General features: G+C 34.1%; 1 protein-coding gene and 1 pseudogene across 1 annotated transcript; one reads left to right on the top strand and one right to left on the bottom strand.

Annotated features, from left to right (window-relative positions):
• Window positions 1–3,226: 3,226 nt before the first annotated feature.
• On the bottom strand, window positions 3,227–6,603 carry CHX19 (cation/H+ exchanger 19). The gene is made up of 4 exons (XM_086444378.1): window positions 6,462–6,603; window positions 6,137–6,337; window positions 4,936–5,937; window positions 3,227–4,549 (listed from the first exon to the last, which is right to left on the bottom strand). The coding sequence occupies exons 2-4, from the start codon at window positions 6,332–6,334 to the stop codon at window positions 3,323–3,325; spliced, it is 2,427 nt and encodes an 808-aa protein (XP_086300504.1). The 5' UTR covers window positions 6,335–6,337; window positions 6,462–6,603; the 3' UTR covers window positions 3,227–3,322.
• Window positions 6,604–12,564: 5,961 nt separating this feature from the next.
• Window positions 12,565–20,050, top strand: LOC147402647 (glucose-1-phosphate adenylyltransferase large subunit 1-like; annotated as a pseudogene).
• Window positions 20,051–25,944: the final 5,894 nt, after the last annotated feature.

The following is a 25,944-nucleotide window of genomic DNA, read 5'->3' as shown; positions in this document are numbered from 1 at the left end:
TAAAATATATTTTGATCTCATGTTATAATAAAAATATTTTTACCATTTCTATGAAATAAAATATTTACCAAAATGGTACATTACTGTTTTAGTAAATAATCGATATGTTGTGCGTGTTTCAGTAAATTTTCCTATATATAATCTAGTACACAAGTATAGAATCTAGTACAGGTGATACCCATATGTGGTTAGGGAATGTTAGTTAACGGATTATATAATTAATCTAACAGACTTTTACATCCAATCCCAAAACAATGATCATCTCTATGTATAGTATGTACCACAAGAGCCTGAAACATAAAATTAGCTATCATCCAAACAAAATTTGAATTGCCTTAACTGTTTTTTTTTTGTTGAGAAAATTACTTAAAGGACCCTAGTGGAAGGACTTATTTCTAAATAATCCTTAAGTTTTGGACAGTCTCTTAATAGGCCATTTAGTAAACATTTCTTTTCTTAAGAGTCCTTGTACCTCATCTCCAACATTTCTCACGATTGAATGTCCTAACTGTTCAAATTCATTGTTTTCATATATATAAAAAAAATGGATTTTTGACAGCTCAATCGAGTTTCGAAGACTTCATTCCATCGAAAAGGATTTAAGAAGGAAGAAGAAGCCATTTTCAAGGGTTTTTTTTCTTAATTTTTAGATGAAAATCAATCAAGAATAGTTCTTTTGGGTTGAAATCATCTAAACAAGTCACTATCTCAAGTTTTAGGTGATCTTCCCATGTATTTTAGTCGAAAAAATTTGAAAAATTGAAAATGGTGGGTTTTACCGGGGTTGAGTTCACCACTTTTTATTTAAAAAGTAGTGAACTCGACAGCAACTAAAAAGCGTTGAGTTCGACAATAAAAATTGTAAACTCGACACTAAATAAAAAAGCTTCGAGTTTGACAATAAATAAAAAATGGTGAACTTGATAATAAATAAAAAGGTGGTGAGTTTGCCATAACAAGAGACCATTAAGAAATAAAAAGTTTACTAAATGTCCTATCAAGCCATCATACAAAACTTAGGGACTATTTAGAAAAAAGTCCCTCAGTTAGGGTCTTTAACATAATTCTCCCTTTTTTTTTATAACATGTCAGTATATATAGATGACACACCATAAAAGGATATAAAATCTATATAATAAAATACAAGTGTAAAGGTTTCTGACTTCATAGGGAGTGATGGGTAGCAAGGGCTGGATGAAGAAGGATTGAGACTAAGAAATATGCCAAAAAAAAGGTTAAAGAACAACATCCTCAAATGAATGAAGAGGATAAAATCGTGTGGACTTGTACAATTACAGGTCGATTCACTAATAAATCAGCTTGGGAATCTATGGCAAGAGATGATGGTGAAACCAATAAGTGTTGGGTGCATTGGTCAGGGCTTCCCACTAAAAAGGGAGAGGTCTTGAGTTGAAGTCCCCTTATTGGCCACTTTGAGGGATTTTTTTCAAAAATTATCTAGTGTATATGTGTGTGTAGATTGGGGGGGGGAGGGAGGAATTGTACAATAAACACCTCATCCCCCCCCCCCCTCACGCAAAAATATATTTGACAATGAAAATCTGGTAAAAGAGAGGATTCAGTGAAAATCTGGTAGAATTCTCATTTGTCCTTTAAATGTTGCTCTAGTAGGGAGCTTTGGAGAGAAGTCTTAAATTAGTTTAGTGCTCAAAATATATTAGGCCTGGTCCAAGTATATTTGGTTTTAGACCAGTCCAAGGTAGTTTGGGTTGGGTTTGTAACATATGGCTTACTTTTTTGTGCTTTTAAAGAGGTTTGTTTGTTGTAATAAAATAAGAAAGGTTTGGAAAGATTGAGATCTAAAAGATGAAGGTAAAGCTAAGTGATAGAAAAGATTCCTTGTATTCATTTGTCATTTTTCTTCACGGTGAAATTGAGCTCCAATGTTCATACATCAGTAAATCCTTATCTTATGGGTTTTATGTCTTTCTTTTTTCATCTTTTCTTTGTGTGATTGTGATCATTTTCTTTGGAGTTGGCTCTTCATTAATACTATCAAACAAGATCTCGATAGTGTGGCATAAGATGTGTTTGGTAAAATATTTGAAATATGTGTGATCAAATTACCTATTGAGCTTCACTAAGGTGTTGATATACACAACATTTAGAATCTATAGAACCATGGTGGGAGATCAGTAACTATGGAAGTTGAGTTTCTGACTTCCATTCGGTTGCAAGAATCGAACTTAAGAGACATGTTGTAGGTGGCCTTTTGCTCAACAATATACAATTTGTGGAGGAAAAGGAATATGAGGATCTTTGATAATAAACAAGGGATGCAGCTAATCTTTTCAAATCATACAATTAATGGGACTGAAAGATATAACACCTATGCAAAAATGGGGTGTTGGATCGTTGGGGATGTACTTGTGTGAGCAGAAAAAAAAAGAACAACAGCTAGTTTGATGGAAATCACCAAATGAAGGTTACATTAAACTGGGTTTAGACCATAGCTCAGTTGGTTTGACACATTGCAAAACAACTTTGAGGTAGAGGTTCAAGTCCAGTTTGCCCATAAATTTAAAAAAAAAAAAAGAAAAAAAGGTAACATTAAACTAAACATAGATGGTGGGTTTGGATTTATTGGGAGAGAGAATTTGGGGCGATCTAGTTTGCAAGGAATGGGAGTTCAAGTTATACTGATATTCCTTCCATAGAGCTGCAAGCGATCTTAGAAGGCTTGGATTATGCTTCTCAACAGGGTATCACAAGAATAGTGGTGTCAGACTTGTGAGAATCACAGTAAATTCTGTGTCATTTCAGCATTTTCCAGTCAGAAATTCAAAAGCATAAAATTCGATCTTGCTTGGAGGGAATCAAATAGAGCAGCTAATTGGAAGGCAAAAAAAGGGGTTTTAAACCATGATTTGCATGTCTATATAGATCAAGTTAATATTCCTGGTGAATTGTCCTTAATTTTATTGCAGGACTTGTGCTTTTATACGGCTTTAGCCTCTTTTTTTCACTAAAAAATAGGTGGGGATCTTTTATAGCCTATGCGTACTGATTGAAAAAAAAAAGTTCCTTTAGAACTCGAAGTCTTTTTCTCTTATGAGAAAATATTATATGGAAGAGATTTTTTTTCTTTTTGTAGAAGGAGAAGATTAAATGGAATGGTATAGTCTCTGACGAGATAGTGTTATAATTCTCAGTTTTGGAGTGGTTTGGCCTTGGTTAATATATCCATTATTTTGGTCTGCAATAATAATGAAAAAATAACACTACTCTTGCGGAATTAAGACTGCACATCTAAAATACAAGAGCAAGATGTAGATGAATGAATTGGATGGGGATCAAAAAATCAAATGGGTAAATCACGATCAGTTACTTGATTTGTTTCTTGTACCAGTGAATGATGAGTAATGTTGGCAGTTTGGTTATATTGTTGAATCACCAACACCGATGCCATAGTGGAGAATTCACAGGATGCCAAGAAACTCCCCACCGGACCTAGTTCGGGACAATTGCTCCAATCCACCAGAGGAGGAGGAGCAGTACTACTTGTGGTGGGCATTCTTCCCACCAAAAAAAGATTGCATTTGCTCATTGCCGTTATTGCATCCACAATCTCTACCTTACCACCATCCACTACCTTCTCCTCATAAAATATTGATGACTCGTCTTTGTGAGCTTTGAAGTCAATGAGAAACTCCTCGTCGGCTTTCCTCTCATCAAAATCTTCTTCCATTGCAATCTTTAGATCTCCTCCATCACAAGTCTCCATCAACGACTTCCCTGCCTGGGGCAAAAACCTAATGATGGTGAGCTCTATCCCAGGGTGCTCGGACATTCGGGTACCATAAGAGACTGCTTCACGATCATCTTGACCACCAAAGAAGAGTGCTACTACCTTGTAAGACACACAGCTGGCAGAGATTTGTGTGGTTCCGCCAAGGCCACGGTCAACGAGGATTCCGACGGAGCAGGGAGCATCGTGTAGTACTCGCTGGTTGACTAGGTGAAAGGAGTGGCCAATTGAGTCCATCATGGCACCATCGAGACGCTGTTGTTTGTGGAAAGGGAGGAGAATAATGGATGCGCGCTTGCGCTGTGCACTCATGGATATGTCTTCATGAATGGTGTGGAGAGGAGAGATAGCAGTCATAGGACGCATAGAGACGCTGCTGAGTTGCTCATATGCTTCAAAGGCAATCACCATGCGATCATTGTCGTCGTGATGCTTCTTGTTCCAGAATGGGAGTCCATTCTTTCGTGCTTTATGGGCCATGGAAATGGCAGATGATCGCTCGGAGAGTTCCATAAGATGCATGGCGTAGACACAGACACCACGACGGCGGGTCCCACGGGAAGACTCAATGAGGTTGATCATGCTGGGGATGTTTCGGGTGCTATGGAAGCAAGCCAATATTCGGAACTCAGAATTGAGGTCTAGGCATTGGATGGTCCGGTGCATATAGGGGGTGGCCTTTCTTGCAGGCTTGTATACAGCCATCACGATGGGGGTTGTTATGAAGGTGGTAAAGAGGGCCATCAACACTAAGATGGCAAAAGTCTGATCGTTCAACACCTGCAACAACAACAACAAATGAAGTACTTAATTAGATGGTCTACATGTAAAAGTCTCCAACCTACAATCCTGGGATACAAAATTAATTGAAGAGGACAAACAACAAAATTACGTGGAAAATCTTTAACCTAGTGACCCCAAAGAGAGTGGCATATGGCACATGCACACAAAATTATTTAATTTTTTTTGAGCTGACTAACCTCTCCAACCATTCACGGAAGTTAGTCATATTTTAGTTGAAAAACTCATTAAAAATAAAACACCAGTGAAAATTAATTGGAAGTGGCATTTCCTTCTTTGGTCTTCCATAACTTCAAGCCACTTAAGTACGAAATGAAACCAAAATTTCAGTGAGAATTAATGTGACTCAATACATAGTTACATACCTTTCGATCCTTGCCGATGTTGAGGACAATGAGCTCCACCAACCCTTTTGTGTTCATTAGGAATCCTAGTGCAACTGCCTCTCTGCGCGGCAACTTGAAAACCATGGACACAATCAGTGTTCCTACAATCTTTCCAAAACATGCAGTAAATATCACAAGAACTAGCAATCCCCAGGATTCAGCTCCACCTATGGTTGCGACATTTGTCTTAAGCCCACTTGAGACAAAGTAGAGTGGAAGAAAAAGTCCCGACACAAGGTCCTCGATCTTCTCTATTAGTACACCTGCGAACGGCCCATCCTTAGGTACAATGAGGCCAATCACAAAGGCACCAAACAGAGCATGAATACCAATGGTATCCGTAACAAAACTTGCAGCTAATACAAGGGACAAAGTGGCACATATGTATAGCTCTTTAATAGGCTCTCCCTGGAGGGAGCGTCGAGCCATGAGTGCAAGTGCAGGGCGTAGTACAAGGATGGCGAACATGATGAATGTGGCACCAGTGAGTAGGACCCATACGGAGACAAGTGGAGAGGTATGGGTGCCTGAGAGAGCGATGGCAAGAGCGAGGAGTATCCATGCAGCAACATCATTGACCGCTGCAGCTGACATGGCCATGCGTCCCACATCGGTAGTGAGGAGTTTGAGTTCAGCAAGAATACGAGCAAGGACAGGGAATGCAGTGATGGATAATGAGACACCCATGAAGACTAGAAAAGGACCAGCGGCCACTCCTTTAGATACAGTAGAACGAAGCACAATGGAGGTGCCGACGCCAAGTAGGAAGGGGAGGCTAATACCAGCAATAGCGATGGCAAGAGCTTTCTTTCCAGTGCGACGGATTGCATGGATGTCGAGCTCAAGACCAACTAGGAATAAAAAAAATAGGAGACCTATATTGGCGAGGGTGTCCAGAACCGTCATGCTCTTCGCTGGGAAGACCGTGTGCAGGTATTTCTCGTTGCGTCCAAATGCAGATGGTCCAAGCAATATTCCCCCCTAACATCATCGTCAACAACAACAACATTCCTCAATTTACCCAAACAATTAAATTAAGTTTGATATAAAAATAAAAAATAAAAAATAAAAAAAAGGAAAACCATACTCACTTTAATTCTCTATCAATAAATTGAATTTTTTTTTTGTTGTTAAAAGTATATATTCTAAACTAAAAATGAGGGAGGAGGTAGGGACTTACAATAATCTCAGCGATGACTCTGGGTTGCCTGAGAGGCTTAAGAAGCAACGCAAGAGTTCTAGTGAAAACAACCACCAAACAGATCTGAAGGATGACTAGAGGAAGCGCAAAATCGAGTGGATTGTCACCTTGCCACGATCCATTCGATGTGGCCTTCATTGGTGCCGGGCACAAATTCTGTGTTACGTTCGTTGCCATTGTCTATTAAGATTAAGAGAATTAAACAGTAAATAACACAAATTAAATATGTATATACATTTTAGAAAGACATGAAGAAGGAAAGAAAGAAAGAAAGAAAGAATTGTGTGTGTGTCGAGGAGAATACCTTAAAAGCACTTCCGTTCTATCCAAATGCTATTTGATGAGTTAGTTTCTGATAACAAAAAACTTCCCAAATTAACCAGAAGAATAACAGAGAGAAATTTCCTCCTAAATCTGGATCCACTATAATTAGCTGGTGGTTTGGGAGTTAAGAATAATGGACCAATCAATTCAAATCCAAAAACTAATTTTATAATTTGTTGGAGAGAGAAAGAGAGAGAAATATTTATAATTTTATAACGAGTCCATATCGGGCACATTACTGTAATTGTTTTTCCGCAAGATACGAGTAAAAAGCATCTATGGTTATGTGCACACCACCACATCATTTTTGTCACCTTTGTGTCTCTATTTGTGTCATTCCAACATTTTTCAAAAGAGAAATATAAATACCCTAGAAAATCTAACTATGGTGTTACATAATATTAGTGAAATTATAAAAATACATAATATCAACTCGAACAGCGTGAAGGCGTGGCTTGATTTACAGTACCTCCTTGTTGACCAATACTATTAGGCTCCACAAGCCACAACCGTCAAATTATCACGACACTTAAAATATCTCATTTTTTAGGAAGAATATATAATGTTAAAATGAGTCCCCCCCTCCCCTCAAACTCTCTTGATATTGTTGTGCATTGAACCATAAATTTGTTTTCCTCGGGATACACAATGTGACACATTTATGGGGATGCGTTGTTGTGTATCCCAAGGAAAAAAATTTGTGGTTCTATGCACAGTCATGTCAAAAGAGTCTAAGGGGGGAGTCTGTCAAGAGGAAATTAGAAAATAAAACTCTTTGATAAAAATTTACTTGAATTAATGCGGCTTATGTTGAGGTGTGGGAGGAGGATTCAATTTCCCGGATTCTTTTATAACCCCTTCCCTCCCTCTAAAGAGAAGTTTATGAATGAAAGAAGAAATAAATACTCTAAGGATTCCCATTAAAACCTATCCCAAGAATAATTGGTTGACTCCTATGTAGACACCCCATTTTTATATTTGTCTGATTCGACAATTCGTCATCCAGTTGCTATGGATTCCTAATGATGCATGCAAAATATGCGAAGAACTCGAAAGTTTGAGTCTTGTTCCTATTTTTTTTTTCTAATCATTTCATCTCTCCCACTTGGCACGTTCGATATAAAAATTACGCACGCTTAAAATCACTACACTCTATTTAGCAACTACGTATACTTAGGTTTGCACTACATTTTGATAACCTAAAGATCTTATCACGTTAAGAAAATGAAATTTCAAGATTTGGAAACACTCACATTGGAACTGAAAGAAGCCGCACGACAAAATTCATAAAAATCGACAAAATAATGAAAATACCTCTTGTGTGTCTCACACCTCCAAAAATTCTCAAAAATACTTTCATTACACCTCAAAATATGATTTTAAGTCTAACGAGACCCAAATCGGTGAAAACGGAGAAATTTACGTGAAATCACATAAATGATCAAAATACTCCTGAATGTTCGACTTTTACCTAAAGATCTTGATTCTTAGAAAAACATGATCGAAAATAAATTTTCAACAAATTTACGCATATTAACAAATTTATAAACCTCATGCTTAGGAAAATTAAAAATTTTCACATAAAACATTAAAATTAAAATCTTGAGATCGAACATTAAAATTTATTTAACCAATCCAAATTAAAATCGTGAGATCGAACATTAAAATAAAAATTAAAACTTAATCGACCCATCAAAGCGAACATTAAAATTAAAATGTTAAATTAAGTAATCAAATCAAAATTTCAACTCATCATCTAATCAATCGACGAATAAAATACATTTAAAAAAAAAAAACTATTAAGTCGTGAAGTGTGGGATCACACCCCCCTTCTTCTTTTTTAAGAATCCGATACATGATGAGATTGGGTCGATCTATAAAATCAAAAAGGGAAAGAAAAAATATAGAAAGTAGAGATTATAAACGGGGAATCTAAAATCCTATAAAAAAGGACGTCTCACTCCCTTTAAAAAAAAACCCACATCTTCTCATTCTCTTTACGCTCCTAATGTAACTTAAGGTTGGGTCTTCTCCTAATTACTCGTGCAAAAAAAGAATAATAATAATAATAAGAAGAAAAGAAAGAAGAAGAAGAAGAATTTCACGTCCCAAACAGCACCATCACCCCTCCTTTCTCTCTCCTTTCCACGTCCCAATCAACACCATCACTCCTTCCTCTTCTCTCTTCTTAACATCTCCAACACCAAAGACGTCTTCTCCACACAACAGCCCCGTACGCCACCTTCATCACCAATGCACCTTCCAACAGCAACTCATCAACTCTTCATTCTTCTAAATGTCTCTCGCAACGGCTTTTCTCTAACGTTTTTTATAACAACTTTCCTCTCTTTAACATCTCTCACGGCTATCTCGGGTTGTGCTTGAAGGAACTCCTCTAGCAGCTACCATTCCGTCATAAAGGTAAGTTTGATATTATTTTCTTTGCTTTTTATTTGTTTTCTTCTTCTTTTTTTCTCATCTCTTCTCATGTCTTATTTTTGTTTTGATGATCATTCGGCCCTTTATTGACACTTTCACTTGTTCTTGATCACCATGTAGCTTATAGTAGCGGAAATCTTATTCTTTCTTGTTCTTTTCATTTTATTTCTTATACTAATATGATTAAAAATTACCTTGTTTTTGCAAGTTCATGATCCATGCCCAAATCGAATTTTTCTTATGAAATTGAGATTGTTCGAAATTTTCCTCTTTTAGATGACTAGGGTAATTCAAACCACTTCCACAATTCTTTGTGTTTTGGAATATAAAAAAATATATTCAATTCGGTAGATCTCAATGTGTGACATATTATGTGATGATTTGAGAGTTATTCAACGTGATGATGCATTCATTAATCAGTAAATATTCATGACAACTATTTTGGAAATTTAAAAATCATGTGTATATCTTTATCTTGTTAATTCAAAATTTTAAACATTATCATAATTTTTCAATTCAAAATTTTACACATATTCATAATTCTCCAATTCAAAATTTCACATATGTTCATAATTTTTCAATTTAGAAATTTCGTTATTCACCAATTTAAAAAATTCACATATATTCATAATTTTTCAATTTTAAAACTTCACATATGTTCATAATTTTCCAATTTAGAAATTTTACATATGTTCATATTTTACTGATTTGGAAAGTTTACATATATTTATATTTTACCAATTCGGTAGTTAGGAATATATGAATTTTACTGATTTGAAAATTTTGTGCATATTCATATTTACCAATTTGTCAATTACATATGATATGAATTTTATTGATTTAGAAATTTTACATGTGATCACATTTCATCAATTTGAAAATTATGTGTGAATTGAAATTCATATATGCCATGATAGATGTAAAATTACGTGAAAATTTTAATTGGACATGACATTTTAATTGGAACCTCAATTTTTATAAAACTTTCCATGTGTATCTTAGGACATTGAACAAGATTTAAGTTTTTTTTACATTTTTTACCATTTTTGTACATAAAGTTCAAGGGATCATTTGAATGTTTAGGGAATTTTAGCCGTAGGATTTGTTCGGCAAATTCGATATAAAACGACGATGATTGGACCCTAACTTAACGTTAGTCTTTGTCCATTGACCATAGGACTTTCTTAGATCATAGTAGAGACCGATCATCTCTATCGAGTGAGTTCGGTGTGTAACACCTTTTAAAACCCGTAATCTGACCATTACCCATTTCTTTTACTCGTTGATCAATTCGGATCCGTTTTGGAATTATTTTTAGTTCCTAATTCTAAACTAGGTGGCAACTCTCAATTCTCAGAAAATCTCTCATTTCATGATATGATACATTTTACTATTTAATAAAAAAGTGTCAAGGCGTTTTCACCCTAAGAAATCTAAAAAAATTTCTCAATTGGCCACGGACCCTAGAAAAGTCCTTTAGAATTTTATATGACAAAGTCAACCTAATTTTTTTTACTATCTTTTTCAATTTGTTTGCATGGTCAAACTTTAGAAGATATTTATCTGTTTTTATAGATGAGAGAGATTCAATCATTTATGTGATGCAACTTTTTTAGGGGAAATTGTTTATAATTGGACTCATGACGATTACATTTTTTAACTGTGATAATAAATGCTTATGTTATGTATAACAATTGAAATTGTAATTTGGATTTTCTTTTCTTCTCTTTTTTATTCAAAGAACACTTTTGTAATCAATGCCAAGAATATTTTAATTTGAGAGTTTTTACAAAGGTTGCGAAGTAAATATACCAAATGCATTTAACCATAAACCTGACTTACGAGCGCACGCGGTTGTCTCCCAACTCCCTCATCACCTTCCTTGTAATGTAACCTAAACGGTCTCCTTCACACTCAGTCAACAATCTCAAAAGAGGTTTATGTCATCTACTTAATTAGTCTTTGTAACAAAACTCAAGTGGTCAAAGTAGACTTTAAGGGCATAGGATAAAATATTCCCATTTTCAAGAATCACAACACTATTTGTATAAGATTCCATTGCCATAACTGGATCACACTTATAAAACCATTATGTATTCTTCTTGACCATATTTCTTTGTTAGGATAGACACATGTTGAGTGTATATTTTTCTCTACTCTCGGGTGTGTCATACCCTAGTTAAGACGCATGACCCTCTTATATTCGTAATTCTCATCCTCTCCAACAAATTGGTCTTTTGGAATAGTTGATTGGTTAGCAGCATGTATGCGCATCTGAAAATCAAGAATAAGATTTTTAAAACTTCATAAACATGAGAAAACAATTGTTATCCACATAGCACAAAAATAACTTCAAATTAACATTATGTTTGGATTGAGAGAAATGAAGAGAAAATAAATGAGCTTCTCTCCATTTCTTTTGTTTGGATTGATAAGTGAGGGAGAAAAGACAAAAGACAAAAAAGGTGAGTTTTCTGTCTCTCCAAAAGTGGAGAGATTTGGAGAGTAAAGGTATAAAATTTCAAACAATCTTACCGTTTGTTGAATTTATGACTGACTTGATTAGACCATATATATACATCTAAAATTCTACCTAATTGATGAAACCTAGCCAATGAATTAGAAGGATTCTTCTTTTCTATTCCAGGCCCATGATGAGATAAAAAGCTCGAATCCAATGGATGGTGTTTACCAAATAAGGCAGATATATGTGACCGGAATGGGTGTAGTGGAGTAGACTAGAGGATCCACATTCCACAAACTAACCTTTTTAAAACCAGGGATAGACATGGGGGCCGAGACCGAGTAATACTGGACCCAAAACAATTCGGGCTGGGCAATTTATTAGATAGAGGGTTTGATTGATAAAAACAATTAAGAATACTGGGCCTGATATTAAGATGATGAGTATATACTTATAAGAAAAATAATAAATTTCCCAGCCCGAATTGTTTTGGGCTGTGGCAGTTAGACCTATCTCCTAAGGTAGAGAGATGCTACCATCTTCTTTCGTCATTCGGGAAACAGGAATAGCTTCAGACCTTCAGTCAGGCTTTTGTTTATGGTTTAACTACCGCAAAGATTGGCCTTTTTATTATTATTATTTATGTTTAGGGTTTTTATTTCTTTATAACTGCACACACAACTACACATGGGCAAGTCCCTATACCAAGTTATTAGTGTCGATGGCTTTTTAGGTAAGCTTATGAGGATCTATAAAGTCGGTAAATGGAGCCATACCTTACTCGATTTCGCGGCAACATACTTGGAATTTTTTTTTTTTTTTTAAATAAACTAATTAACTGCTGGACGTTATTCAGTTGGCTCCCCTAGAATGGAACACTTGCTAACTTCGGAGTACGGTTGAGCTTATTTGCTTAGCTGTCTTCAAGATTTCCTTATTCTTTTTTTGGGAAAAAAAAAGAATATTTAAAAGCATACAACACCACGTAAACATTTGGGACCGAAAGCATTTGAATTGAATATCAAGATCAAGTAAGCTCCATTGAGTTGAGTCTTCTTTTAATTGAAATCAATAGATTAATTTTGGATTTTTTTTTCAAATAAGTCCTAATTCTAATTAATTGTGAGATTCCAATGGTTCTTCATTGAAGAGGATATAACAAACAAGTCCTAATTGTGGGATGGCGACACTTCTCAAGCTTACTTGGATGCCTCCTTCAGAGACTTTGAAATTCCATAACAAGGTTTTATTTTCTATTCAATCATCATTTTTCTTAGGCGATAGAGTTGTGAGAAAGAGCCAAAGTCATTGTAACGTATTCAGAGGAAAAACAACAACATTTGTTGCTAATTATCTTCTTGTTAATGCTTATGTTTCCAATGATTTCATGGTAATACCTTCCTTCTTTTTTTTTTTCTTTTTTTCTTGTTCTACCTTTTGCCCATTTTCTTTTCTTCATTTCTGGAGATTAATCTCTATAATAATCATTCACATGTTCTTCTTACTCTTTCTTTTTTCAAGAAACAGAACCATGTTTTACTTTTAATTTTTTTCATAAAAAATTATGCTACTCTATGCCTACATCCACTACATAGAGTTTGATTGATCATAGATTTTTTTCTTTTTGTTTGATCCAATACATACTTGGACAAAGGAATGATGAGTATGTTCTCTTGGAACAAACTTTATAAGGAGTTTAAAGGGGTTTTTTTTTTTTTTTTTTGAAGACATTGTTATGAGATGGGATAGAGTTTGTTCTTTGTCGCGTGAGTAAATTGTCAGTTCCATTTGGTTGTTGATTATTTTGCTTTGTTTCGGGTTGACCCCCCTAGTTGGCTTTTTTTAATAAAATTATCTTTACTGATAAATAAATAATAAAAAATGATGAATATGTAGCTGATAATATTTAAATTTCAGATTAAAATCTTTTCCATGGTTATCACAACTGTTTCAATATTTTACTGATTTTTATTGAATTTCTTATGAGATTTCATCATCTTTCTAATAATAAATTTATTGGTTATAATTATGTTTATGTTGGTAGGTCCATTGTTTCGGTTCTAATTTATTGCGCTGAAAACTAACTTCCAAATTTGTATTTGGCAGGCATTCCAAGCACCAGTAATAGCAAAACCAGAAGCAGATCCAAAAGTTGTTGCCTCTATCATATTGGGTGGCGGGGCTGGTACACGACTTTTTCCTTTAACTCGAATAAGGGCCAAGCCAGCTATACGTTAAACACACGACTTCTTATTATTTTATCAAAGTTTCTTAATTATGCTTAATACACCATGAGATGCTGTTATATATAATGTTCTTTTTCGCTATATATGATTTGGTTTGAAGGACTGGTTAAGTCCATGACATTGTGCTTGTCTTGATTTTTCTTGGGATTAACAGCATACTTTTGGCACATTTTAAAACAAAACTTTAATTGGATTAAAAAATATTTTTAACAACATATTTCAGTGGGTGTTCTCATCTTCTGATTTTTCTATTTACATAAACCTCATTTATATTTATATATATATATATATGGGTCAGGTTGAAAGGACAACCATTTATATATATATATACGTGTTTTGTCTTATATGGGCAAAAATGTTTGGAATTGACTGATTTTTTGTAAGGATGATCTCTGTGATGAGGGGATCATCCTGGCAAAAAATCATCCCATTCCAAAACTTGTAACCCCATCAAAATTGATTTACAAAAATTGGACGGTCTAGAAGTTTCATAATGAGCTGATTTTTGGCAAGGATGATCTCCTCATCACAGAGATCATCCTCACAAAAAATCAGTCCATTCCAAACATTTTTGCCCATATAAGACAAAACACGTTGTCTATATGTGTGTAGAAATGGTTGTCCTTTGAACCTGACCCCATATATATATATAGGGAAATGTTCAGCACCCTAAGTTTTACCACACACTTTAACAAACGTTTTTTGTCCTACATGGGTTAGAAGTTTTGGAATGAGCTGATTTTTGGTGAGGATGATCTCTATGATTAGAAGATCATCCTCCCCAAAAATCAGCCCATTCCGAAATGTTTAGCCCCATGTTTACACGTTGAAAAATCGTGGACCGTCCATTTTTTGTAAATCAATTTTGATGGGGTTAGAAGTTTTGGAATGAGCTGATTTTTGGTGAGGATGATCTCCTCACCATAGAGATCATCTTCACCAAAAATCAGCTCATTCCGAAACTTCTAACTCATGTAAGACAAAACGCGTTTGTTAAAGTGTGTGGTAAAACTAAGGGTGGCGAACGGGACTCATATATATATATATATATATGGGAAATGTTCAGCACCCTAAGTTTTACCACACACTTTAACAAATGTTTTTTGTCTTACATGGGTTAGAAGTTTTGGAATGGGCTGATTTTTGGTGAGGATGATCTCTATTATTAGAAGATCATCCTCCCCAAAAATCAGCCCATTCCGAAATGTTTAGCTCCATGTTTACACGTTGAAAAATCGTGGACCGTCCATTTTTTGTAAATCATTTTTGATGGGGTTAGAAGTTTTGGAATGAGCTGATTTTTGGTGAGGATGATCTCCTCACCATAGAGATCATCTTCACCAAAAATCAGCCCATTCCAAAATTTCTAACCCATGTAAGACAAAACACGTTTGTTAAAGTGTGTGGTAAAACTTAGGGTGCTGAACGGGACCCTATATATATATATATATATATATATATATATAGGGTCCCTTTCAGCAACAAACATTTTGACAAACATTTTGGCAAAACATTTTTCAAAACATGGGTTAGAGGTTTTGGAATGAGCTGATTTTTGGTGAGGATGATCTCTACGGTGAGGAGATCATCCTCACCAAAAATCAGCCCATTCCAAAACTTCTAGCCCCATATTTACAGGTTGAAAAATCGTGAACCGTCCATTTTTTATAAACCATTTTTGATCGGTTAGAGGTTTTGGAATGAGCTGATTTTTGGTGATGATGATCTCCTCGCCGTAGAGATCATCCTCACCAAAAATCAGCCCATTCCAAAACCTACAACCCATATTTTGAAAAATGTTTTGCCAAAATGTTTGTTGCTGAACATTTCCCATATATATATATATATATATAGAGTCCCGTTCACCACCCTACGCTTTATCAAACGTGTTTTGTCCTACATGGGTTAGAAGTTTTGGAATAAGCTGATTTTTGGTGAGGATGATCTCTATGGTGAGGAGATAATCCTCATCAAAAATCAGCCCATTCCAAAACTTCTAACCCCATAAAAAATGGTTTACAATAAATGGACGGTCCACGATTTTTCAACTTGTAAATATGGGGCTAGAAATTTCGGAATGGGCTGATTTTTTGTGATGAGGATCTTCTAATCGTAGAGATCATCCTCACCAAAAATCAGCCCATTCCAAAAATTCTAACCCATGTAGGACAAAACACGTTTGGTAAAGCGTAGGGTAAAGTGTAGGGTGTTGAACATTTCCCATATATATATGGGGGCGGTTCAGCAGCCCTAAAGTTTGCCAAACATGGTGCCAAACATTTGTCAAAACATGGGTTAGAAGCTTTGGAATGAGCTGATTTTTTGTGAGGATGATCTCTATGATGTGGAGATCAGCCTCACCAAAAATCAACCTATTCCAAAACTTATAACCCCATCAAAAGTGATTTACAAAAATTGGACGGTCCACGATTCTTCAACTTGTAAACTAGGGTTAGAAGTTTCAAAATGAGCTGATTTTTGGTGAGGATGATCTCTTCACCGTAGAGATCATCCTCACAAAAAATCAGCCAATTCCAAAACTTCTAACCCCATCAAAAGTAATTTACAAAAAATGTTTGGCAAACTTTAGGGCTACCGAACCACTCCCTATATATATATATATGTATATATATCTTTTCTCATCCTGTAGTGGATGCATTTTATCTAAATTGGATTAACAACATAGATCTATGTCCCAATAATATTTTTATTTTCCTCATCTCTAGGTTCCAATTGGTGGGTGTCATAGGCTTATCGATGTCCCAATGAGCAACTGCATCAACAGTGGAATAAACAAAATTTACATCTTGACTCAATTCAACTCTCAATCTCTCAACAGACATATTGCTCGAGCCTATAGTATGGGAAATGGTGTGAACTTTTGTGATGGATTTGTTGAGGAATATTTTAACTCGACAACTAGCCATGATATATAATCAGTGAATGTAAAACATTGAGTTATTGGTGTCCCTCATGTTGAGAGTCCTCGAACCTATACTGGACATACCAGATGCAGGGATTGATTGAAATTGATCTCTGATGGCATATTTTTCTCCCACCAAGTACTTGAGTATGCTCCATCTAATGGTAATAGGTACTAGCAGCTACTCAAACACCTGGTGAATCTGGAAAGAATTGGTTTCAAGGCACAGTAGACACAGTAAGGAGATTCATTTGGATTTTTGTGGTGCGGACTATATTTTGAGACTTAGTTTTATCCAATGAAATCATGTATGCATACACATGCTGCTCGGTTTTAAAGTTAATCTAAATCTATGTAATCTTGGCAACCTGTGCAGGATGCCAAGCATGGACATATAGAGAACATTTTGATATTGTCGGGTGATCATCTTTATCGTATGGACTACATGGACTTTGTGCAGGTTGAAACAAATCTTTGGAGTGGATCTAGCATATGTTAATTGGGCAATTTTATTTCACAATTTTGGTTGAAAATTGAAATTCCATGTGTAGAAGCACATTGATTCAGGTGCTGATATATCCGTTTCTTGCACCCCTATGCATGGCAGGTGAATGTTTCTGAACAAATGGTTTAATATTCATCTTTTTTTTCACCTGCTATTTAATGATTTGTATGGAGTTATCGAAATAGAAATGGAAACTATATTAGCTTATGCTGTATTGAAGTAATTTTGTTCCTTAATCTTTGTGCCTCTGCAGCCGTGCTTCTGATTTTGGATTGATGAAGATTGATGAAACTGGAAAAATCAATCAGCTTCCTGAAAAAGCCAAGGGCGATTGTCTCAAATCCATGGTAACACTCCTTTCCATTTTGTGTTTTGATTGTTTCATAAGATGCACATAGAAGACGCATATAAAATAAAATGTTGGTGTCTACCAAAACTCCTCATGAGAATATGAGTTTAACTAAATGGTTTTGTTGTTGCAGGAAGTAGATACATCTGTGCTAGGATTGTCACCACAGGATGCAAAGAAATTCCCTTTTATTGCATCTATGGGGATCTATTTATTCAAAACAGATGTTCTGCTAAAACTTATTCGGTAATTATCTCCTATGCATGATCTTTATGTGGTCCTGCACACTTGTCAAAACTAACATTTCAGACAATTGCACGCACGCTATGTCCATGTCATCATGAATCATTAGAACCAATCAATAAAAAAATCATCATAAATGAAAACAGTTGGACATTGTTGAGCTTTAATTTGTGGCTGATTACATCGAATTTCTTTGCCCACTGTTGGAATTTCTCACAATCAATTGTGTTGATTCTAAAAGTTAACAGCAGGATGTTCAATGCCCCACCACCGAAAAACTAGGTTACTGACATGTTTCTTAAGTTGATTAATAAGTTCATAAATAATGGTTTGGGATTGGCCATGCAGGTCTAATGCTCTCACGAATAGATTTCCACATTCTTTTTGTCAATATCCCGAAACAAGAAAAAAGATACATTATCATTTGTCTTTCATTTCTATTGACAGATTTCTGAAGACCTGCATTCCCTTTTCAAATAATGAATAATAAATAATACATACTACATTTGTCCAAATTAATGAAATCAGAAATTTGAATATTATTGATTATGAAAGACAATAATATCTTAAAGTTTTTTCCCCACGTTTCCAGGTGGCAGTATCCAATAACCAATGATTTTGGGTCAGAGGTCATTCCAATGGTTGTTGAAGAATATAACGTTCAGGCAGTAGATTCTCTAAAACCTCATTACAAATGCAGGTTTCTTCGACAATGTAAAAGCTAGCTTCTATAGTGATTTTGTTGATGAATCCTTCTTGTCCAGAGATTGGCAGATTTTTGCAAGTTTTGTTTGTCTTTGTCTGAGGAAAATAGGATGTTATAATATGAACTTCAGGTTTTATTTTTTTTAAAAAAAATTTAGAGAGAAAAAAATTAACTAGTCTCTAACGAGGGGAGGGTATTCATCTCATGATAGGCATATCTATTTAATGACTACTGGGAAGATATTGGAACAATAAAATCCTTTTTTGATGCTAACTTGGCTCTCACGGATTAGGTATAGATTCTCCCTTTAACTGTAATTTTTTTCTCGTCCCGTAAGTACATATAAACTAAAACAGATTCTTGTTCTCTTTGAAGCCTCCCAAGTTCCACTTTTATGATCCACAGAAGCCTATATTCACCTCTCCTCATTGTCTACCACCAACCAAAATAGAAAAGTGCCAGGTATATATGTTTGTGTACTTACTGCTGAGAATATACAGTTCCTTTGACACAGATTCTGACTGGGTCATGTCTCTTATCTTAATTGTAGATTTTGAACTCTATAGTTTCACACGGATGTTTTTTAAGGGAATGCAGTGTTGAACATTCCATAGTTGGGGTTCACTCAATACTAGATTATGGGGTACAGATGAAGGTGAATTTGTCTAACCAATTTTCTAAAGATTTTATTTCAATTATCCTCTCTGGGTTGTTTCTTCTTAAACTGATAAGTTGGAGAAGTATTGCATAGGATACCATGATGATGGGTGTTGACTATTTTGAAACCAAGGCTGAGGTATCATCCATTTTGACCGAGGGAAAAGTTTCAATTAGTGTTGGGAGAAACACCAAAATTATGTAAGTGTTCATCAAAATAGTATTTCTAGGCTATTGAAGAGTTTACATCCTCTATGAATGCATGAGATGCAAGAACTAAAATCATGGACGATACCAAGGCATATCTCCTCTATTTTCTGAGACTCATATGTATCTAAGATGAGCTAACATTTTGCAATGATACATACACAAGACATTGTCCAAGTCTCTCATTACATTTGCCCGTTAATCCGTATTGTGTTCTTTGAGTCCTGACATCAATTTTTGAATATGCTTAATTTAAAAAAAAAATGAAATTTAATCCACCTAGATGTGATGCAGAGATTGTTTGATCTTTATATTGCACGAACTGTATAATTGACAAGAATGCAAAGATTGGAAAAAATGTTATCATTGCAAATAAGGATGTAAGTTATCCCATCCTGAAACAACCTTTCTATGGAATACATAAACTTGATTTTTGTGTAGCTTATGCCATTATAGCTAGAGAGTAGGCTATGAATAAAAGGTTGATCTTTCAATTAGCCAACTAGGATCAATGAGAAAGCTCTGATTGGAAATGTTAGCTATTAGATGTTGTAAAATATTATTAGAACTCCCCATAGACAAAAGATAATGGATCTTAAAAGATTAGAGTGTTACTGTTATCGTGGGATTGGGATCCTCTAGATTGTAACACTATTAGTTGCATCTTACTATTTATCTTTGAAATGATCTTCTTCATGTAAAAATGTTTGTTCTTATGAGTGAGTGCAGAACATAGAAGAGGCCAATAGACCATCTAAGGGATTCTACATCAATCCAGAATCACGGTAGTGTTAAAAAACTCCATAATTCTAGATGGAACCATCATTTAGGGGTATTGCCCCATATGGTGATGTAAAGGGAAGATTGCATATAGAGATACTAGTAAATATTGTTCAGCTGAGCTTAGCGGTAAGATGGAATAAAGGAAGACATCCAACATGAAAAGGCGAGATGATGGAACATTGACAAGTGCACATAACTTCAAGTGAATGATTCAACAATGAGATATCCAAATACATACATGTAGACAAACCCCTCTGAAAAAAATTACTTTGAAATTTCATTTAAATGTTCTCTTTTATATAAGCAGTTTGGCCTAATGTTGGATACATGGACTCATATAATACAAACAACGGAAACTCTATTTATAATCACTTTTGTACATTCAATGTACTCTATGGATAAAGGAATACATAAAATTGAACATAGTGAGACAAGAAATTGAAAGATTTCTCTGATATTGTTCATTTGGAAATTTCCCGAAAAGCTTAACATGGATTTTTTTTCTCTATCGGAACAATAGGACCATTATGTTTATTACTAAACTTGTAGAGGAGATTAAATATGACAAAGGTATAACTTTTTTATCAGAGGTTGAATCGATTGTCAAAATAAGAACTAGGCCAAAAATTAAGGGTATGTTTAGTAACACTTTTGGAGTCTGAAGACTAAAATCTGGAATCTAGAATCTTATTCTGGAAAAGTTGTTTGTTATAATTTTTAAGAGCTTCTGATAACAAACAGAATTTTAACACATAATAGTCATTTTGACAATATTACCCTTTTGTAATTCTAATAAATTGTTAACCAAAAAACATAACATGTTATACATAATGAAATCATCCACATATTTAATTTTAATTTCTAACAAATCAAACACTCCAAAAATATTATTTTCAAATTGAATTCATAATTGAGAAATTATATTCCAACAAGGTAATACTCAAACAATAAACAATTATTCATTTTCTAGTTGAATTACAATTTGATTACGTAAAGTGATCATATCAGCTTGTACTTGCAATGAGAATGTGTTATTATAATATGGTAGATCTTGTGACAGTTTGGAGTCTACTAAAGAATTATTCTCTTCGTCTACATCAACTTCATATTGCCGAAACAATTCATCATAAAGAGAAACACGACGTAAGAAATTGTGTATTGCCATGCATGCAATAACAATGTCCCGTTGGGTGTGATAATGATATGAAAACATTCTATTCAAAATTGGGAATCTTTTTTTCATATATCAAAGGTCCTCTCAATGACATTCCTTAATCAAGCGTGTGCATGATTAAATTTCTCCTTTCTACTCATTGCACGTATTCCTTTATATGTTCTTAGTCAATATTGTGTGTTGCAATATGGAGCCATAAAATCTTGTGTGTGTGTGTGTGTGTATGCAGCGTCGTATAAATAATATATATTTGCAACAAATATAAAAAATATGTAATATTTATGCTATTGATTGTAAGATTAATTTCAAAAATATAATTTGAAAATACATAACTAGATGAGACATTGGAAAATTGTTAGTCGGATTACACAGTATCTTATTTAATACCCTCGAATCATGTGCAATTCCTTCCTATCTAGCCATCACATATATGAATTTCATATCAAAATCACACTGCCATTACATTTTGAAAACATTTTCCTTGTCCCCTTCCTCTGAATGGAACTTGTTAATCAAACGGAATGTGCGCATCAATTAATGTGTCATGTAATATACCGACAACACCATTAAACAACCCTTCTCTCAAATGTATATGAAATCAAATTTCTCCCGTTGACTTGTCAAATGTTGGGGGGACTATTATCACTCGTGCAAACTGTATCATTGCATCCAACACTTCATGAAAATACCTACTTACATTTTCTCCAGAATATTAGAATGGATATTTTACTAATTAATTCCGACAATTATGACATATTGTTATAAAAAACATTGCCATTTTCTCTTCTACGTCTATATATCTATTATCACTTAGTCAATTTTTATCTCAAAAATATTTATATAATTGTACGAAAGTACTCTTCTCCATCATAAAGATCTCGTATATTTGTGTTGAAGATCATTCCAAAAGATCCCGCACATATGTCTTGCCAGAAAGTGATGAGATGCACAAATTTTGTCGAATATTCATACGATTTTTAAGTTTAAGCATAAAAAATAATGTTACCAATCTCATTAGCAACCATTGCTTTGGCGTCATTATCACTAAAACACAATGAAAAAATATTAAAATTAGTACTAATTGAAGCTATAAAAAAGGATTTTTCAAACATGCAATCTATCTAATAAATTAAAACATACATGTTTGATTAGGTAATAAGATAATAATTCCAATTAAATAATTAAAATTTTCATAATATCATCCATGATAACAACCCCAAAAAAATCATCCATATTAATTATCTAAAAATATCAAAATATCAAAATATCAAAATAACCATCTATAGTAACTATCCAAAAATATCAAAATAACCAATACATCATTGGTTTTTATTAAAAAAAATGTTTAACTTCAACTAATTGTTTACAATAAACTCCAAAAATTGAACCATCTCTGCTTCATTATCCAAATCTATAAATGTGTGTTTCAATTCCGGTAGTTGTGCAAATTTCAATATACATGATAAGTATGAATGCTTATGACCGCTAATTTCTTCAAATCCTTCATAACTTCATTCACATCTTTAAAATAAGGTCATTTGCTAATCTCTTCTTTATTAATCTGTTCTTCGATGACATAAATAAGTTTCTCCAAGTTTTTCTCAATAGTGCCATCACTATTCGAATTCCTACGCTTTTTTTTTCATCGGACCTTGTGAGTGTTCTCTTCAAGTGGGATGGTACTGATGTCACTATTCTTTCTTGAGGTATTAGGGGTGCCTTTCACACTTACACCTTGAAAATATGTATCCCTTTTTATTGAAAATGAGTAATCATAAGTGTTTTCATCCTCAAAATTTGTGTACTCCATAGGTTCAGGACAATTCACTTCTCTATCAACAATGGGGTGCGGGATCGATAAGAAATGGCTCTATGCTTTATCGTTATTTGAAAGAGTGCTTTCAAAAATATCCATCATCAATTCAACATCTACGAGAGGTTTGTTCCTAAATTTCTTAGTTTCAAAAATTCTCTATATTAAACAATAATATAAAAATAATTAGACTAAGTCTAGTTAATCAAGTTAAAAATATGTATGCAAAGTCAGAGACTTGCCTCTAAGACATCATCTCACTTCTACAGAGGTCAATTTATAGTATTGATATACGCACTAAGCCCATGCCCGAAGTTATAATCAGCCCTTAAGTAATCATATTGATTTTTGAACACCTTATAACTAAACTTTACCCCCCACGTCTCATTGAATTCAGATTCTAGTCTTTTCCATGAAGCACTAGTAATAAATACTCATCTATACCCTTCCTTGCTCACCTCGCTTAAGCACAACTCAAAAAAATATTTCCTTTTCGAGTGGTCCGTAGAAAAATCTATTTTTTCAACACTCTTTTCTTTATCCTTATTCTTATGAGCAATATCTATGAATAACAATGAAGTGGAAGTATTAATCAAATGGAGCTAGTACCACAACAATATATTTAAAATCTCAAAGTGAGTTGTTCATGACCTCCAACAATATGGGAGTATTAACCAAATCAAAACTACAACAATATATCTCAAAATTGTCTTATTTATACAAACTAATATTTTGTTTCTTTAATACCCCCTAGAGCCAATGTAGTAATACATACCAAAAAAATTAATATACAAACTTGGAGACATGAAACAAAAAAGTTGCATTCAAAGTACAAAAGCAAATCATTTTGTCTCATTTATATATAAAATAATATAATTTTTTTTTTCAATATCATGTTTTTTTGTCTCTCTCATTCACATTCACACATTATTCTCTCTCTCTCTCTCTCTCTCTCTCTCTCTCTCATTCATTAAAACCAAGCAAAACACAATAAACAATGAAACAACACATATAAATCTAATAAAAAGATAGAGTCGTGTGAGAGTTGGGTAGCATTAATAACTCTGTACTAGATGACATTTACTCAAAATTTGAGTGGAAAATCTAACAGTTTAGATTAGAAATCTTACACCTATGTACACGTGGTAAATTAAATTCTAAGCATCAGATGAGTAGAATTGTCTTTATAGCATATAATTACTATGTTCCTAAGTATAATAAAGATAGACTTGTCATTAAAGATCATTAAAAATCTATTTTGTATAAATTGTAAATTATTGAATAATTTTAGGTTAATGAATTTCAATGTTAGGGATTTGTTCTCGAGATAAGTGTTAGTAAGATACGAAATATTAAAATACATATAAATCAAGATTGTTGGATTTAGCACTTATGAGTCATGCTGGAACAACATTAAAATTGACATTGATAGACTTGTATTTATAGCATGTTAGTAGTCTTCTAGAAGGTCAAAGAAAGAGCAATAAAGATATATTGTCACCAATCTCTCTCTCTCTCTCTCTCTCTCTCTCTCTCTCTCTCTCTATATATATATGGGAAATGTTCAGCACCCTAAGTTTTACCACACACTTTACAAACGTTTTTTGTCCTACATGGGTTAGAAGTTTTGGAATGAGCTGATTTTTGGTGAGGATGATCTCTATGATTAGAAAATCATCCTCCCCAAAAATCAGCCCATTCTGAAATGTTTAGCCCCATGTTTACACGTTGAAAAATTGTGGACCGTCCATTTTTTGTAAATCAATTTTGATGGGGTTAGAAGTTTTGGAATGAGCTGATTTTTGGTGAGGATGATCTCCTTACCATAGAGATCATCCTCACCAAAAATCAGCCCATTCTAAAACTTCTAACCCATATAGGACAAAACGCGTTTGTTAAAGTGTGTGGTAAAACTTATATATATATATATATATATATATATATATATATATATGGGTCCCGTTCGCCACCCTTAGTTTTACCACACACTTTAACAAACGCGTTTTGTCTTACATGGGTTAGAAGTTTCAGAATGAGCTGATTTTTGGTGAGGATGATCTCTATGGTGAGGAGATCATCCTCACCAAAAATCAACTCATTCCAAAACTTCTAACCCCATCAAAATTGATTTACAAAAAATGGACGGTCCACGATTTTTCAACGTGTAAACATGGGGCTAAACATTTCGGAATGGGCTGATTTTTGGGGAGGATGATCTTCTAATCATAGAGATCATCCTCACCAAAAATCAGCTCATTCCAAAACTTCTAACCCATGTAGGACAAAAAACGTTTGTTAAAGTGTGTGGTAAAACTTAGGGTGCTGAACATTTCCCTATATATATATGGGGGTGGTTCAAGGGACATATAGGAAAACATATGTAAAAACAATGGTTTTTCAAAATATGGGTTAGAGGTTTTGGATTGAATTGATTTTTTGTGAGGATGGTCACTATGATGAGAAGATCATCCTCACAAAAAATCAGCTTAATCTGAAACTTCTAAATCCATCAAAAGTGACTTACAAATTATTGATAAAAATTGGAAAAAAATCGACAGTCCACATTCTAAATCATTTTTAATGGGGTTAGAAGTTTCAGATTGGACTGATTTTTTTTTTTTTGGATGATCTTCCCATCATAGAGATCATCCTCACAAAAAATCGGCTCAATCCAAAACTTTTAACCCATATTTTGAAATTTTATTAATGTTACATTGTTTTTACATATGTTTTTTCATATGGCCCTTGATCCTGACCCCATATATATATATATTCAAGGGCCATATGAGAAAACATATGTAAAAACTTTCATTTTTAATAAAATTTTAAAATATGGGTTAGAAATTTTGGATTGAGCTGATTTTTTGTGAGGATGATCTCTATGATGGGAAGATCATCCAAAAAAAAAAAAAAAATCAGCCCAATCTGAAACTTCTAACCCCATAAAAAGTGAT

The sequence above is a fragment of the Akebia trifoliata genome, chromosome 5, assembly GCF_017979445.1.
Source record: "Akebia trifoliata isolate Shusen 1 chromosome 5, ASM1797944v1, whole genome shotgun sequence".
NCBI lineage: Eukaryota > Viridiplantae > Streptophyta > Magnoliopsida > Ranunculales > Lardizabalaceae > Akebia > Akebia trifoliata.
This window is presented reverse-complemented; position numbering and strand designations above follow the sequence as displayed.